Below are 15,959 nucleotides of genomic sequence, written 5' to 3' on the forward strand. Positions count from 1 at the left end.
TGAGCGTAGGCAAAGGTTGTAAATGGATTTCCACTCTGTGGCTAATGCATACAAAGCTTATCTCCCCTTCCTGCACGATATTGTAATGAACCAGCATCCTCTTATCCTCGCAAACTCCTCGGCGCCACTGCCACTCTCATGAAGCTCATTGAATCCGCGATAGCCCCCGCTTTTTCACACCGAATCTTAAGTAAGGGGGATTGGCAATGGTCCCGCCAGTGTTGCCTTGGTCAAGTCATCGACATTGGTTGCCGTGTTTTGGTTCGTCAGCGCCGCGAAGGCAATGCCAAACATTCCCGGTTGCACGTCGGCATGTAATTCATCGCCCTGCTGGGTCACCGCAGTGTATGCAGGAACGTTGTTCTGGTTGACCCACGCCATGTAGAGTGGACCCGAGTTCCAGCCCTGAGGGAGCAAATCGGGTTGGCCGACTTTGAAGATCAATTTCCCTGGAGCATTCGGGTTCGCAAATGATGGGCCACCATAGCCGACAATCCCCAAGTCAGGGAAGACTGGTAGAGCAGCGAGAGATGCAGGCAGGTTAGGGCATGAGTTTCCAACAATGAAGTCAAGAGCTAAGTTGTAGGCCCATGGTGCACTAATTTTCGTCTCAAAGGTGGTGGGATTCGGGATCTCATTCGCAAAGAGACGGAAAAAGGCGTCGTGCCGAGATTCCACAGGAAGAATCGAGGCGACTGTAGCTTCCAGGTCGGGGTCTGATTCGGAAAGTCCATCTGCAAGGGCAATCAAAGCGCCAATACCGACAGTGGTGATGATGTTGCCCAGTGCCATGAAGCTAGTCTCGTCCGTGGTAGGGAAGACGTATTGGCAGGGCGCGACATCCTGGGCGCCATTTGCTTTCAGCAATCCCACGATAGAAGCAACGTGCACCTCCTCTTGAGCAGCAATGTGAGAGACGACGACCATATTGCTCACGCCGTTCGTCTGTCCTCCAGTTCCCCACTGCGTAAAGTTCATCAGTCCCTCTTGAAAGAAAGCTGACTCCAGGTTCTCCAGGAAGTTAGCCAGTTGGAAATTGCTCAATCCAGACGCGGAGACTTTGGGCTGGACAGGTTGATTCGGCAGACCACCACCTGCCTGTTGGGCGATATTAGGAGGTAAATTGGTGCCAGTCACCACTGGAGCAGGCGCCGCAACAACAGAATTGGCGAGGAAAGAAAGAGCGACGGGAAGGAAAAGGGACGACATGGCTGCAACTGTGCAGGAAAGGAAAGAATTAATTGCTTGAAATCCGCACGAAAGAATTGAAGATGGAGCGCAGAGTGTAAGAAATCGAGGGTTTGGAAGGGGACCGCCATGTGTTATACGGCCACTGTCGCCAGCGGGCGGAGGCTGTTCGTGAGGCAATCTGCTGGGCAGTAAGCACTACCAAAAACGGGCGGCATTGCCCCCGGTCAAGGATCATCCTCAGCCACATGGACCGATAATGAATTGTCTGTCCTACGGTAAGCCCGCAGGCTTTCATTGCACACTGGCCTTCAACAAATGAGTGACATGGCACATCTCTTTGTTCAAGTATCAGAGGACATGTACCCGTGTCATTCGACCTCTCTGCAGTTCTCTGGCATTGAACAAAGAGAACCGGTCTGAGAGTCGTCGGAAACAAGCGATAACCAGATAGGGAAATACTCAGGTACGATGCGGCGGCGGCGGGGGCGCTGTGGAAGGGTTTCATTCAGCTCGGGGGGCTGTCAGTCTGTAAGCGATTGATGGAGAGCGTTTCTCGGTGACAAGCTTCGGTAAGCACTTGCAGTGGAAAGCTTCAGCTTAAAAGCTAGAAGGGAAGGGGTACGACTATGTCAGCATGTCCATTTTTAGAGCAACCGATTCCTGGAGGACAAGAAAGGGGCGAAAACATGGATGTAAGATGAGATATTCGGTTCTTGGGGCTGAGATGTTAAAGGATGGCAAATGCGTCAAAAATACCAAGACAGTTGACTAAGCTAGTCTATGTAACCAATCAGACCTCATGGAAAATGGGCAGTCGTCTGACAAATAGCTTTAGTGCATTTTCCAGAATTCTGTACGCTTGGCCAACCGTCAGACAATGTCCCATCTTTTTGCTCTATGACGCGCTCTCTGTTCACTGCTCCGTGGTCGCGAAGCGGAGAAATTCTAGACCTGGACATGATGCTCCTACCCATTATCTTCACCATTTTCTTCTCATCATAGCCTTGCACAATGAGTACCTTCGGTATATGCTCTCAATGCCTAAGAGCGTTGAGGCAGAGCATCAGAATCGAATCAAATGTCCGTTGCACTCCCTCGTCAAGCCCTTGCATCTTCAACGACTCATTGACTAAGTCTTCTGCACAGACGTTACGAATTCAGAGCTCGTCCGTCTCGGGGCGACGATATCTGTCGGCTGCTTCTTCGAGATGGCAACAACAAGAAGCTCCTCGAAGCGGAAGCCAGGCTCCAATGGACCAATTGCTTCCACCCACCACAGCTCCCACCGTCACGTCGAATGTGACAGCCTCGTTTCCCAGCACCGAACCCCAATCCAAATCCAAGTCGGAACCACCACCAGAACGAGAAGACAAATCTTCTGCACAACCCACCTCCCCCGGCGCCGGTGTAAGCGTGTCACAGATGCAGCACCAAATCCAATCGCATCTCAGCAATCCCCCGAGCAAGTTCAGCCTTCCGACCCGTCTTGCCGAATCACTTAAGAGAAACATCCCGGCCGCGACAAGAACCTACACCATCTATGGCCAAACAGAAGCGATATTCAAATTCTGCGCGGCACCCGCCGACTACACCATCCCACAGGACCAACGAATGAACATTCTCACGGGAAAGGGTCCTCCGAAAGCCACGGCACAAGAGGGAGCTGAACTGGGACAACCTCTGGCCGAAAACAAGGATTCATGGTGGTTCAGCACGATTGATTTGCAGCCTACATTCTCGACGTGGTCACAAGTTACGTTTCTACACATGTATGTGATCGTCACACATCTGCGCGCATCCCTAGAATCCGAGGCCGAGTTTCAGGACTTTCATCGCTACCTGATCGAGCATTTCTCGCGGACAGCGGAAGACAAGATGATTCTGTTGCACAACCTCGCCGCCCAGGGAATCCGGAGTCGCTACCTCAAGGACCTCTTTTTGCAATATCGAGGGATACTGGCATCGTACGATGAGGGACTCGTTAAGGGAGACGCGGTTCTCGCTAGCGCGATATGGAGAAATTTATTTCGTGCGGATGAACAGGTGGATTGGGAGAAGGTGTCTCTCGTCGTCGCGTATCTACGAAGGGCGGTCAGGAGAGCCGGTCTGTTGACGCTGGACGAGTTGCTCGGGTCGTTGAACACGCAGACTGGGATCTGGGCGTTCAACCAATACCAACAAGAGCGTGTACATCAGCTGGTGGCGGAGACGAGCAAGGGTGTGAACGAAGCTCTTTGAAGAACGAAATATATTTGCTCTAAGAAGGATCATCTGGTTTCCTCGCCGGTGTAAGAGCATCGGAATCTCTTCCCAGATGTGAATTATCCGGGGTGGATGTGCATGAGAATCTCCTGTCATCTCCATTACGAGCGTTGAATGATTTCTCTCGGTCGGGCAGATAAATAGTTGTAAATCCAAGGCTTAGGGGCAGACGCCCTCTCTGTACAATACAAAGTATTTCCAAGGAACGTTCTCTGAGGAATTCTCCGACGACGTCAGCGAGTGTCATTGACACAGTATAGGCCGAGTTGGGGACGATGACAGACATGTGCGAGCTTGATTAGCCTTTCAAATCTTCGGAGTAGACGGTGGAATCACTAGAAGTCGAAGTTAATAAGTAGTGGACAAGGGCACATCTTGGAGGAAAATGGCATTCTATTCTTCACCAGAACGTTATCTCATCGAAAGCAAGATACATAGATAGATCGCTGTGTCAATATACCCGTAAGAAAAAGGACGTGATGGGGGATCCCATGGGCTACCGCCATCCGTGTTCCCCCAAACTATAGTGCTCTTCCTGTTTGTAATCATAGTGAACGTGGTATGTGTGTGTCCTGATTGTTTCCGCGCACCTGATACCACTAAACTCGCAGTTCAGTCTGTCCCTCCTGCCTCTGCCAACGCTAAGCAAAGCAATTCAACCAGCGCCATGATGGATAAATGGATGCTCCCACAATAAAACCGGAGCACAGGGGTGGAAATGGGCGGCTAAACCCGAGGGATCGCAGTGTACGTTGTTGTTGGTGTTGTTGTCGTCGGCATGATGGCCGCGTGTGCTGCTGCAGGTAACGGAGAGATGGAGGGAGTTAGCCACAAATCTTTCTCTCCCTCCCCAAAGAAACTCATTCGAGACCCCCGGGGTAACACACGCACAAGGGTGAATGTACCTCGCCAAAATGGAACCGTAATGTCCATTCTCCGCGTGAGAGCCCACCCAGACTTTTGGGACACACACTGCCACCTCTCACCTCGCGTCCCCTCGACTGCCGAGATAGTAGCAGATGCACATGCCGTTGAAGAGCAAGACTCTGTAGCCAGGGTCGCAGGGCTGGACCGCCCCATTGCATGGGTAGGGCGTGGGGTTGGCCGGCGCACTCGCCGTCTCCTGGGACCGGACGGCGGTGGGAATGACCCCGGCGTCTTCGTCGCGGCGTTGGAACCTCAGGTCCGCGGCCGCGGTGAGGGCGGTCTGGGTGCTGGGTGTGCACGAAGTAGCGGTGTCGTCGTCGGTAGCGGTCGCAGCCAATGTTGTGTCATGTGGATACACAGCCGCGGGGGGCTTCGCCGCCGGTTCGCCCTCCTCGTCGAATTCCACTCCTGCGCGGATGAATCTGCTGGACAAATTTGCACGCGTCACTTGGAGAGAATCATATTTGGGAACGAGGCATACCCCGGCCAAAAGCAGTCCTCCTTGTCTGAGGCGTGAACGCCACTGCTGCTGCTGCTGTAGAAGTGTTCGCTCCTGACGTGGGTCCACATGTAATCGAAGGTTGGGAGCGCAGTCACGACGAGTTTGCTGCTCAACAGAAGACCCAGCCCCCAGAGAGTGCAGGTTTCGTATGTTCGCATTTCGATAGTAATAGCGGTAGTGATGCTGAATGACCTTTGCTGTAAGTTGACGAAGATGGATAGAATCCTTCGAGGTGCTGCTATATGAAGAGTTTCGCGGCTTCGGAGCCGCACAGGGGCAAGCAGGGTAGCGCAGAGATTTCCTTGGAAGTCGAAGCGGAGAGAGGGTCTTTTATACATTGACAGCTGCTTGTGCACCCGTTCAACTGGTAGGAAATGACCACGGAGCAGCACACCGTGTTATTGCAAGTTCAACCAGATTCGCCGAAGGAATGGAATATACAAATACCGAGAAGAGGCCACACCGCCTTGTTCTCAGCGAAAACACTCGTGGCGGGACAGCCATCTCCTGGGGCAACACAATATGACGAGTGCCTCAACCAAGAGCCTGGCAGCAGTCATATTTCTCCTCTCGGTTGATCAGTCGGTGAGACAGATCAACAAGGGAAGGGTGTTGGCAGTGAGAGGGTGCAGCAGAAGTCTTTGGTTGGCCGGGACAGCTTGGAAACACCTTCTCTGGGTCAATTTACTTGTTGCCTTTGCAGTATCAAAGGAAAGCCACTGCCTATCAAGCAACAAGAAGGACAAGGCGGCTGCGGTCTCCATGACCTGGGAACATGCATGTTTCGATCGGCAGTTTCCAGAGCCTCTTGTTCTGGAAGCAGGATACTTACCTAGGTAGATTGCCGAAGGCTAGGTCGGTTCAAAATGTGGCGGGCATGAGCTATCCCACGAGGTCGACGCAACATGCTGTAACATCCCATCCGCGACGACATTCTTGGACTCTGATAGACTTACCTCGTACTGTTCCATGGTGGACCTCTTTGTTGGGTTCGGAAACAATCTGGTACATCGATTACAGAAGATGAATTTGACCAGTTTCACAGTCATGAGAGACAGAAAGTCACATATCTCTGGACATCTGCCCAGAGTAAGGGAGCATCTCGCCAGGTGACAACATATGTCCTCTTTTCCGAGGATGATCTGGGACATGTAACCTTTTCAACTGAGTGTGAGGGTGAGAAGACTTCTTGTCTCGGAGCAAACATCTTTCCGGCGGACCAAGGCACTGCATCACGCAGTTTGTGCTCCGGCGGACAATGCGGCCAAACACGCTGTTCGCGAGATGGACATGGTGGCCGCATGTGCAAAGGGATCGCCCTTCACTACACTTCATTCCAGCCACGGTGCCAAAGCGCAAACCTAGTCTTGGGTTGTTCCTCGAATTCCGTCAAGACCGTTAACACTATGGCGCCGTCGTTGTGAGATTGTCCTATCGCGCATCCAACGCCTGATAGAACCAGTCTTCTGCCCTTGTGAGGGCGAGCACCGCCCAACATGCTCTTCCTCCGCCTCATCTCCCATCTCCTCCCTTTGTTCGCTCTCATCACATGTTCGCTTGCGGCCGAAGACTTCTACAAAATCCTTGGGCTGGACAAATCTTGCTCAGACCGTGATCTCAAGACGGCTTATCGGAAACTATCCAAAAAGTACCATCCAGACAAGGCTACTGGAGACGAGAAGAAGTTCCTGGAAGTTACCGAAGCATACGAAGCCCTGTCGGACCCTACGACACGCAAAATATATGATCAATATGGCCATGAAGGGCTAGAGAACCACAACCGAGGAGGTGGTGGAGGCGGCCACCCTCATGACGCTTTCGATCTTTTCTCCAGATTCTTCGGCGGCGGAGGCCATTTTGGTCGTGGAGCTGGCAGCGGAGTACGAAGAGGTCCCGATCTGGAAGTCCGACTTCACATTCCACTGCGAGACTTTTACAACGGCGGAGAAACGGAGTTTACCATTGAAAAGCAACAAATCTGTGATGAATGTGAAGGATCAGGTTCAGCAGACGGACAAGTCGAAACATGTCACAAGTGCAGTGGTCGGGGGATTATCCTCCAGAAACACATGCTCGCACCGGGGATATTCCAACAAGTCCAGATGACTTGCGACCAGTGTGGGGGACAGGGAAAGAGCATCAAACACAAATGCAAAGCATGTGGAGGAAACAGGGTCGTGCGAGGCCCGACGACCTTGACTGCGGTGATTGAGAAGGGAATGCCCAAGGGCCACCGACTCGTCTTCGAAAGTGAAGCGGATGAACATCCTGACCACGTCGCCGGAAACCTCTACGCATACCTCATGGAGACAGAGCCAGCCATCAACGAAAACGAAGCATCGCGAACCGACGGCGCCTTCTTTCGTCGGAAGGACAACGATCTGTACTGGAAAGAGGTCCTTTCACTTCGAGAGGCGTGGATGGGCGAATGGACTCGCAACATCACGCACCTGGACGGGCACATTGTCCCGTTGTCCCGCAAGCGCGGTCAAGTCATTCAACCCGGGCAGACTGACACAATCAAGGGCGAAGGGATGCCCATTTATCACGAAGGACACGTTCACGAGCATGACCATGATGGCCCCGAGTTTGGAAATCTGTACGTGCAGTACGTGGTCGTGCTGCCAGATCAGATGGACAAGGTGATGGAAAAGGAGTTCTGGGCCGTCTGGGAGAAGTGGAGGAGGAAGAAAGGCGTGGATTTGTTGAAGGACAGTGGAAGGCCAGAGCCACGTGTATCAGTAAAAGACGAGCTATAGACGCTTTTGCCTGCTTGGAATCTTAGACGGGATGAACACGATAGATTGACCTTGACCCTCGTCTTGGGGGTACACTCAGCTTGTCTGACGTCTTATGGTTGAGCCCCTGATCCACGAGCCTCGGGGCCACCAGAGGAAGCATCGGATGAACCGTCGAGCGCATGACCACGCATCACTGTTCTATCGCTGCTTACGGACCTTTACCCATGATCACCTCTCGACTTAACGCCTGCTGACGACCCGTGCTGCTCCTGAAGGCTCAGTGTGGCGCATGCGTCCGCAGGGGACTGTGTTCGGAATCCATGAGAGGGCGCGTCAGAAGGCGTTAAGTCTCCGATTCACATCGATACAAAAAGTCAGTGGGCGGACGGAGACGACTTGGTCAGTCTCCTACACTTTCCCAGTCCGAAACAAAATTAGAACCCCATCGAGACTCAACTGTTCCACATCGAGCTCCCTAGGCGCGGAAACCACGAGACACACTTCATCAACTTATGGAAGTATGAAGTGGCCACCGCTATTCTGGCTGCAATGACCAGCATTCGAAACGTGTGATCGATACCTGCTCAGATGGGGTTGAGGGCTTTACGGGAGGCGCCACGTACTGCCCGCCGACGAATATTGAAATCGTTAAATGTAAGTCGTCAACCACAGATTGTGAAATGGCTCGGCGTCAAAGAGAAGTTGATTATGTGCGGGTCCTGGTGGAAAGTGGTATAGATCCCGAAACGGCAATCAGCTACAGCGGGATCACAAATCTGGGGAAATCCCCTAGCAAGCTATTTCTAAGCTATCGGTGTCTGACTATACTGTGATATATACATGGTGCTAGAGAAAGCCAAGAGCCGCTACATCCGCGCTGAATTTGCGAACCACATCACCCGTGGTATGCAAAGCGCCCGACACTGTCAGAAGGATCTTAGTGCATCCGTACTTCCGGTCCCCAGGTATCGCTTGTCCCCAACCTTGGCATGATCAGGCAGATCATTTAGACTATAGCAAAAGAAATGTAGATTAATCAGTTCTTCCATGGCCCCTCTGCCGCTCTGCCGTCGTTAGCCTCCTGCTGCACGTGCTCTACCATCTGACAAGTGGCGTGATGCGACATACCTCTTTCCTGAGTCTGGTCATAGGTTCCTTCGCGTTATGAGAGCATAGGAAATATACAACTCGGCGTCTCATGATCAGTAGCTCACGAGTAACCCTCGAGCGATGCGTCCTACATTCACTAATTTGCGTATAAGGCAACATGGCTCTCGAGGTCGACTCCTACACTTCATCACACTGTCAAGGAAAAGAATTGTATCAGCGCATCTTTGAATCGACTATAAGTCAGAATGTGGGGGAAACTTCTGTCAGTATTCAAAGGCAAAAGTCCAGAAGGGCACGCCTCCCGCCCACCCAACCAACGACATTCATCAACTCCTGCCGACCCATTCGGCGACGATGTGGCCGAAGACGAAGAAGAATCAACTCCGCCCTCGAGCGAGAATCGAGATGACTCTGTAGTCCGTATCCACCACAGTCTGGAACGGGCGCTCGGGCGTGATTCGCGGGACGAGGATACTCTTGACGCCGAGGATGACGACGACAACGTCCCCCTTCGCCAACGCAAGACGCTGGAAGAGGATATCGAGCTTGCCAGGGAACTGTCTCAGGAACTGCAGCGCCAGTCCGACGAGCTGACACGGCGTTCAAGGACCAACGAACGCGTGTCGGCCTCCACGGACAAGTCTGCATAACCAACTCGGGAGTCGCGGGTGCCTGGGGCTGAAGCAACATTTCTGCGATGGAAAGCGGCTCAAACAAGGGGACTCGGTGTCTACCCAGACAAAATTGCTTAGGGGTGTATTTGGAGAGCTACATGTCTTGATATTATTGAGACGAAGGAGGGACAAATCTTTCAGCTTGGAAAATGGACGGTCGGGTGGCTGTATAATGCTGGATGCCTAATCCGTCGGCCTTATTGGCCATGTCGAAATCCCGGTAAACCCTCTGTGGATGGGAGGGTTGTCATTGTTGCATCGCTGAGGTGGTACTGAGGATGGGAGTGATAATTTGGTCATGAAGAAACGCGATATAATAGTTATAATTTGCCCAGAATTGGCCTGTCCGTCTGTTTGTCAACTTCGTGTCCACGCCTGCTGAGAGTTGGCATTCTTGGTTTTGAGAACAAATTAGCAGTCCTGAGCCTTGGTGGTCGTGGAAATAGTTCTATGTGCCTCAATATTTCACGTTGCTTAGGCAAGCACGCTTGCTCAATGAACAATCTTTACTTCTCGGTAAACGGCTCCGCATCGATCTGGCCAGCTTCTTTCCGACTAGTCTTACAGCTGAGAGCAGAAATGGTTGCGGACTGACCACGTGAGCAAGTGATGCAGGTGGGAGCGGTCGCTTGTTGAACGACACCATAGCATTCGAACCAGGGTGGTCATGTCGGAGAAGTTTGGACTGCATGGAGCGAATAGTGTGTGGTGGAAGATTGGGCGGCCTCATAGACGATTAATGTTAACCCCTTTTGGGTATTTCGATAGACCCGTTTTCGGCCATCGGATGAATCTGGACCCCACGCCATTTCAACTGGCTCATCATCAAGTCATACGCAGATACAGTCCTGATGTGAAATGCGCTCTGTAGCGCTATGACAGAATAACTAATTTGTTTACCTTTCTCGACTACCTACATGCTGTGCATCCATACGTGGGGTTAGCCAGGTACTCGCGACACTGAAGATGAGGTCAATACTGCACCGAAAAGTATTGTAAGAGGAAGAAACCACTAAGACCATTGCAAAAGTAAGCTCCAGGAATTTACGTTCGTCTCATTGTTTACTACTCTCAGACCAAAGCAGTGCATGTGTGAGGAAAAGATGGTTATTAGTGATGCCTATCTAGGTCGCTTGATTGCCCCTGGTGCTGAATCTGCACGCAGTCATATGCTTTCATTGCCTGGCAAGGCAGGGGTTATACTCGCACAAATCTATGGTCCCCACCACCGCTGGGCTTCAGGCACAGACAATTCCACCATCCGGCATCCACAACGGTGCACTTGCTGTGCTGGGCTGGACTTGTGTGGGCTGAAGCATTCATAGTGCCCGACCACCGGGTGGTGTCACTTCCTCATTTCCCATGGTTCTTCGAATCCCAGTGCCTCGAGTCGCTGCTGGAGTACGCAAAGTCGCGGCCCGTGGAGTAGCCCCAGGACTCGCGATCGCGCGCGGCCAGATCGTTCGAGTACGCCGGGTGGGCCACGTAGGTGCCCGTGTCGGCGTTGAAGCGGGTGCGGTCTGGGTAGGAGTACGTCGAGTTCGGGTGATTGTGAATCGGCGCCCCCAGGGAGTAGAACTTCAACTCGTAGTTGTCGGAAGGCATGGTATTCTTGGTCGAGAGTGTTTGTTGGTTGTCTGGTGTCTGTTTACGCTTAGTGCTTGGTCTCTCGTGTTCGGATGGAGAATGGATTTATGTCTGTGGAAGTCGTACCGGGGCTGTCTGTGTGGTATGGGAGATAGGTCGAGATGAGAACGCCAAAGAAGGGTTATTTAAAGGGTATTCTCCCCGATGTCACCCATTTGGTCCGTTTGTGCTTCTTGTTGAAAAGCCTCTGTGAATTGGTACCGGCACGGGAACCCGCAGCGCTCGCCAAAAGGGGGTCACGACGCATTGTGCTTGATATCACTGTTGTGAAAGTGTAACGCCCGGTATCGCATCATTTCAGGAAGGGAAGAGCATCACTGACTGAGTTGTCATGAGCCAAAGCATAGTTCATGTAAGTTCATATCCGAAGTTGATGGTGATGCAGGGTGACCCATCGAATTCTCCGACGATGCTGCAGCATATTCCCCTCTGGAGAAGCCTTTCCGACGGGGAGTCCTGCTGCAGTCTTGCGTATGGCCAAAAAACGTCAACTGTGATGTGCCTGTAACATAGTCATGCAAGCCAAAGAAATCCTGGTTTAAATGGACCAAAACTCGAAGCTTAAGAGACAAGTCCAAGCTTGAAGCTCATCAGGCGCTGCTCCAAAGCTCACCCCCACATGATTGAATAGATCTCGCCGGGTACAAACATCTGAGAAGCACATGGCAGGTTACGGGAGGCTTGCAGCACGAACCTAAACAATATCCATCTAGTGATTGCGCTTCGAGTCCCAATGCCTGGAGTCCGAACTACCATATCCCCAGTCCCTGCCCTCTGAGCCAGCCGCTTCACGATCCCTCGCAGCTCGATCGTTGTCTTTGCTTGCAGCTTGCTTCTCTGCCATGTGCCTGGAATAGTTATCTGGAGGAATGGAGACATTCTCGCGGTGCCGATCTAAGAACTCGACGTCCTGGGAGGAGGCACCTGACGTAGGGTAGAGGAAAGAGTACTTCTCCCGGGTATTCGGGGTGGTGTGTTGGGTGTAGTCGTATTCCTCTCTTGAAGACATCCTGGCCTCTTTGTGTATAATCTTCTGTGAGTGGTAGTATTAGGCTGTGTAGAAAGTCGTTTCTTTGGTGTGTTGCGGTTGAAGAGAAAGTAGAAAAGAGCAACTGGGATGAGGCAGAAAGCTGCTCGAGTCGTTTGCTCGTGGTTGTCACACTGGTTTGCTTGCGTGTTTTCAGCTCCAAAACGCCAGGTGCGTTCAATCGAAACCGTGAACAGATACAAGACCTAGCAGTATCGATCACCAGAGATGGACCCTATCAACATTCCATCTTTTGTTGCGTTTTCTGCTTTTCGCCTGTTTGATGGCCAGTTTCGGCTATGGAGGACTCCCCAGGCAATCTCATACCCCGGTGAAAGTCCTCCATAATCGCAGGTGGGGTGCTTCCATAATGGTATTCGTTTGAAAATGCCTGGGCTCGAATGTCTTCAGAAGATAGTGGCTCGTTGCTCTTTGGAACAGGGGCAAATCGATGCAGATTTGATCGGGAATTTAGCACGTCCCTAGCGATAGGACAATCCGTGATGGCAAAACGGGGATAGAAAGAGATCCGCCACCGTCATATCACGTTTATATGTCCAAGCTATGGGAGCTTTCTTGCCTCGCGTACGCCCAGTCGTAGCATCTGACACCTTCATCCTCCCGTTCCTGTGACGCCTGACGGTTGGCTGCGGTGAAGGACTTTTTGTCTGTGTTAAGACGCTCGGCTGCCTTAGAAACCTCCAGACGCTTTTCCGCCAGAAGGTTTGTCTCTTCTTTGCTGGATTCCGCTGAAGGGTAGTAGTCCTTGTACACCGTCTGAATGTTCTGGGTCTTGTACTGCTCATAGTAGGCACTGAGCGCTGCGGGTGGTTCTGACTTGGGGTTATTTAAAGTGCGACGACCTTTCGACTTCCCAAGTAGCAGAGCCATCTCGATAGACAGTTACTGGGTTTTGAAGTATCGAGAAGAAGGTTTTGCGAACAACAGAGGAGAAGAAGGTCGTGGGTGTCAGCCCGCACTTCGCCCCCACTCAGCCAGCCGCCTGTGGCTGTGCAGACTTGTTGTTGACCTCGTCGGGATACCTTCAGGATGTTGTAGACTATGGACGCCTATTCTCCGCAGATACCCTTGATTGTTTTAAGTCATGACGCCTACGGCCAGACTTAACTGCGGGAAAGGAAACATATCTTGGTGTGCTCTGGAACGGCTATGCTGGCCCTCATCATTATCAAATGGTGACGCCAGTTTAGTGCGAAACGAACTTCATCCATGCAACGGCTCTGTTGACCATAAGGCCGTAAACCGCCACCTCAAATCCTTGGGCATTGCGAATTAGTAAAAGCCTGCAGAGGCCCCCATGCTCCGGGTCACCCCCCTGGTTCTCTACATGGCATAGTTCTCAAGCGCAAACCAGTCGAAGGTACATTGCGAGAATTGGTTTCTCCCGTTCATTTCGACGTCGTGGAGTGACACGTATTGGCTTGGCTCGGGAATTTGCCAGTGGTCAAGAGCTCGGTTATTGCTATTAACCCCTTCTCGCTCCTGTAGCCCTTGCATGCTGTCTGCTGGGATATCTGTGACATGGATATCTCGGAAGATGCTCGCTTCATTGCCTTGATAGGAAAAGAGTCGCAGGAGCGAGGTGGGGTCTAAGTTGCTGGTCTCGTCCAACCGAAGCTGGTAGTCCATGTGGTCAGCTGTCCCAACGTTAGAACTGGCCGGGTTCACATCTTGTTGCGAGGACGAGGTTGCGGTTATCGAGGAAGTGAAGGTATTTGAGGGACCACTTCCAGGCTGGGCCCGGAACACCACCGGCTTGGTCGTGCGAAAGAGTTCGCTGCTGGTCAGGCCCTTTTGTTTTCTGAAGATGTGGCGGACATAGGCTTCGGCGATCTTTGTAAAGGTTTCTGCTACTTTCTCAAGCTTGACCGCTGAAGTATGGTACTTTTGGAACTCGAGAAAGTACAACACTGTTTGCCGGAGGAGCTGCAGGTCTTCCACGGTTGTCTTCCCGGTTGGATTGGTGATCACTTCCCCAAACAGTACGAAGAACGGAGTGAAAGGGTAGTATAACTGCTGCCTGCATCAGGGTGAGCGTTCAGAACGTCTGGCTAAGGAACGTCAGATATACCAGACAATGCCATTGAATACTTCCTCAGAATGGGCAACTAAGCCTTTAAGCAGCGATATTGCTGCTCTCGCAGAGCCAAGGCACTTTTCGCGACAAGATTCGTCGCCTCTTGTCAGGCAGACAATGAGATGATGGTATTGGTAGTTCAGAAAGCTGAAACCAATCTTGATGGAGAGGCTGGCTGAGTCGACCGCATCTGCAAGGTTGGTGTGCAAAGTTTGACTCTTGGATCGACGTTACCACTAATTCAGTCTCGGCAGAATTCGCTCACCTGTTGGACGACAGATATCCATTGATCGAGTCTCTTCCTGAGACTTGCGTGGCAGCTTGAGTCACGCCTGCCGAGAAGGTAGAAATCTGAAATATCACCCATGATCATTGCTAGTTTCGTGCATTGCACAAAATAGAATGCTCCAAAGAACTCCACGTGAGGTGGAAGTACCGATACGGCGCCAGAGGTGGTCAGATGGGGTCTATATGCTGAGAGCTGCTGAGGAGACGGAAGCTCGAGGTTGCCATATAACGCCGAAGGCAACACTGGAGGGCATCCGAAGGAGAGCGACAATGACTTGTCGATGATGAAGAGGCTCCAGAAGAGGCAGAGATTGCGAGAATATAGCTCGCCGTTCCTCGTTTCAGATACCGATGGAAGTGGAAGCTTGATCATCTGGGCCATCCGGCACGCCTGACTCGCCAAATTCCAGCAAAGACTGGGAGTCACAAGATCTTGTCCGTGGACGGCAAAGACGGTCAATGCTTGTATGTTGAGTATGGTTGGTTCCATAAAGATGCTGGCCTCATCCGCCGCTACCCATGCATTCCAGCGCAAGTGGAAGGTATATTCGGACAATTGCTGGCTTTGTGTTGACGCCGTTGCCAGGACAGTGTTAAACATTAGTAGCCACCCTCGGTTGTCCACCGAAGAGGGACGAAAGACCAAGTCAAGTAAGACCTCTTGGGGAGGCCGACTGATGATCGGATATCCTCGGTCGACCGCTGTAAGAAAACCTTCAAGATATCAGCTCCAATTCTGTGAGTCTTGTGACAGTAAGGGAGACATACATTGAACAAACATCTCCCCAACTAGTTCGGTCGGGATGAAAAAGGCTTCATGCTCTCGTCTCTTCATTCTGACTGCAGCTTTGATCTTGTCGTAGTCATAAGTCGAATCTTTGAATTGGTTGTAGAGGTGAGAAAGCATGCCCGTACCTTGACCCGTGATGTCGGTGAGATTCTGGCGTATCCCATTGCATTCAAGCACATCCCGAGTGTGGGAAAAGGCGGACGTAATGGTGGAGAGAGTGTCGTTGCCGAACTCTGGCGGCTGATCTTGGATTGTTTGGAAACCTGAACAACTCTGAAGGACAGCAAACCCGGTATTTGGGCCTCCCTGCTGACCAGTTTGTTCAGCGGTTGGAATGATTAGCGAGATCTCTCTGCACACAATCAGCTGGATGCAGTGCTAAAGCCTTGAGTATCGGCACTACTTGACTGTCGGGCCATGCTTGTCGTCAGATGGATCCCGAGAATATGTGCAATCACTCGTCCAAACGCTGCAGTTTCTGCATTTGGGTTTCTCTCGGGAACAACGGAGCTACCTGATGTGAGTAATGTAACGGAACTGGAATCGTCTTCCACTTGCCTTTTTCTTCCAACAGTAGTCGCACTGCGAGGTTAGCGAGGCCCCGGGAGAAGAGCGCCGTTGACTTACAGCGTATCGACTCAGACTTTTGTCGTCGGCCATCTTACTGGCATCACACATGCATCTCCTTGCATCAGTATCCTT

The 15,959-nt window shown here is 51.8% G+C and overlaps 9 protein-coding genes across 9 annotated transcripts; 3 read left to right on the forward strand and 6 right to left on the reverse strand.

The window, feature by feature from the left end:
• Positions 1-186: 186 nt before the first annotated feature.
• Positions 187-1,209, reverse strand: AYL99_03196 (hypothetical protein; the record flags this gene model as incomplete). The annotated part of the gene is made up of 1 exon (XM_018834712.1): positions 187-1,209. The coding sequence occupies one exon, from the start codon at positions 1,207-1,209 to the stop codon at positions 187-189; it is 1,023 nt and encodes a 340-aa protein (XP_018697336.1).
• Positions 1,210-2,442: 1,233 nt separating this feature from the next.
• On the forward strand, positions 2,443-3,429 carry AYL99_03197 (hypothetical protein; the record flags this gene model as incomplete). Its single annotated transcript, XM_018834713.1, has 1 exon — positions 2,443-3,429. The coding sequence occupies one exon, from the start codon at positions 2,443-2,445 to the stop codon at positions 3,427-3,429; it is 987 nt and encodes a 328-aa protein (XP_018697337.1).
• Positions 3,430-4,435: 1,006 nt separating this feature from the next.
• AYL99_03198 (hypothetical protein) lies at positions 4,436-5,040 on the reverse strand (the record flags this gene model as incomplete). Its single annotated transcript, XM_018834714.1, has 2 exons — positions 4,436-4,802; positions 4,862-5,040. The coding sequence occupies 2 exons, from the start codon at positions 5,038-5,040 to the stop codon at positions 4,436-4,438; spliced, it is 546 nt and encodes a 181-aa protein (XP_018697338.1).
• A 1,338-nt stretch (positions 5,041-6,378) lies between these two features.
• AYL99_03199 (hypothetical protein) lies at positions 6,379-7,641 on the forward strand (the record flags this gene model as incomplete). Its single annotated transcript, XM_018834715.1, has 1 exon — positions 6,379-7,641. The coding sequence occupies one exon, from the start codon at positions 6,379-6,381 to the stop codon at positions 7,639-7,641; it is 1,263 nt and encodes a 420-aa protein (XP_018697339.1).
• Positions 7,642-8,978: 1,337 nt separating this feature from the next.
• On the forward strand, positions 8,979-9,383 carry AYL99_03200 (hypothetical protein; the record flags this gene model as incomplete). Its single annotated transcript, XM_018834716.1, has 1 exon — positions 8,979-9,383. The coding sequence occupies one exon, from the start codon at positions 8,979-8,981 to the stop codon at positions 9,381-9,383; it is 405 nt and encodes a 134-aa protein (XP_018697340.1).
• Positions 9,384-10,760: 1,377 nt separating this feature from the next.
• Positions 10,761-11,301, reverse strand: AYL99_03201 (hypothetical protein; the record flags this gene model as incomplete). The annotated part of the gene is made up of 2 exons (XM_018834717.1): positions 10,761-11,051; positions 11,206-11,301. The coding sequence occupies 2 exons, from the start codon at positions 11,299-11,301 to the stop codon at positions 10,761-10,763; spliced, it is 387 nt and encodes a 128-aa protein (XP_018697341.1).
• Positions 11,302-11,763: 462 nt separating this feature from the next.
• AYL99_03202 (hypothetical protein) lies at positions 11,764-12,063 on the reverse strand (the record flags this gene model as incomplete). The annotated part of the gene is made up of 1 exon (XM_018834718.1): positions 11,764-12,063. One exon carries the CDS (start codon positions 12,061-12,063, stop codon positions 11,764-11,766), a length of 300 nt encoding a protein of 99 aa, XP_018697342.1.
• Positions 12,064-12,630: 567 nt separating this feature from the next.
• Positions 12,631-12,972, reverse strand: AYL99_03203 (hypothetical protein; the record flags this gene model as incomplete). Its single annotated transcript, XM_018834719.1, has 1 exon — positions 12,631-12,972. One exon carries the CDS (start codon positions 12,970-12,972, stop codon positions 12,631-12,633), a length of 342 nt encoding a protein of 113 aa, XP_018697343.1.
• A 453-nt stretch (positions 12,973-13,425) lies between these two features.
• AYL99_03204 (hypothetical protein) lies at positions 13,426-15,917 on the reverse strand (the record flags this gene model as incomplete). Its single annotated transcript, XM_018834720.1, has 6 exons — positions 13,426-14,122; positions 14,174-14,397; positions 14,445-15,181; positions 15,236-15,609; positions 15,772-15,839; positions 15,885-15,917. The coding sequence occupies 6 exons, from the start codon at positions 15,915-15,917 to the stop codon at positions 13,426-13,428; spliced, it is 2,133 nt and encodes a 710-aa protein (XP_018697344.1).
• Between the last annotated feature and the right edge of the window lie 42 nt (positions 15,918-15,959).

Source organism: Fonsecaea erecta (assembly GCF_001651985.1).
Source record: "Fonsecaea erecta strain CBS 125763 chromosome Unknown Scaff2, whole genome shotgun sequence".
In the NCBI taxonomy this organism is placed as follows: domain Eukaryota; kingdom Fungi; phylum Ascomycota; class Eurotiomycetes; order Chaetothyriales; family Herpotrichiellaceae; genus Fonsecaea; species Fonsecaea erecta.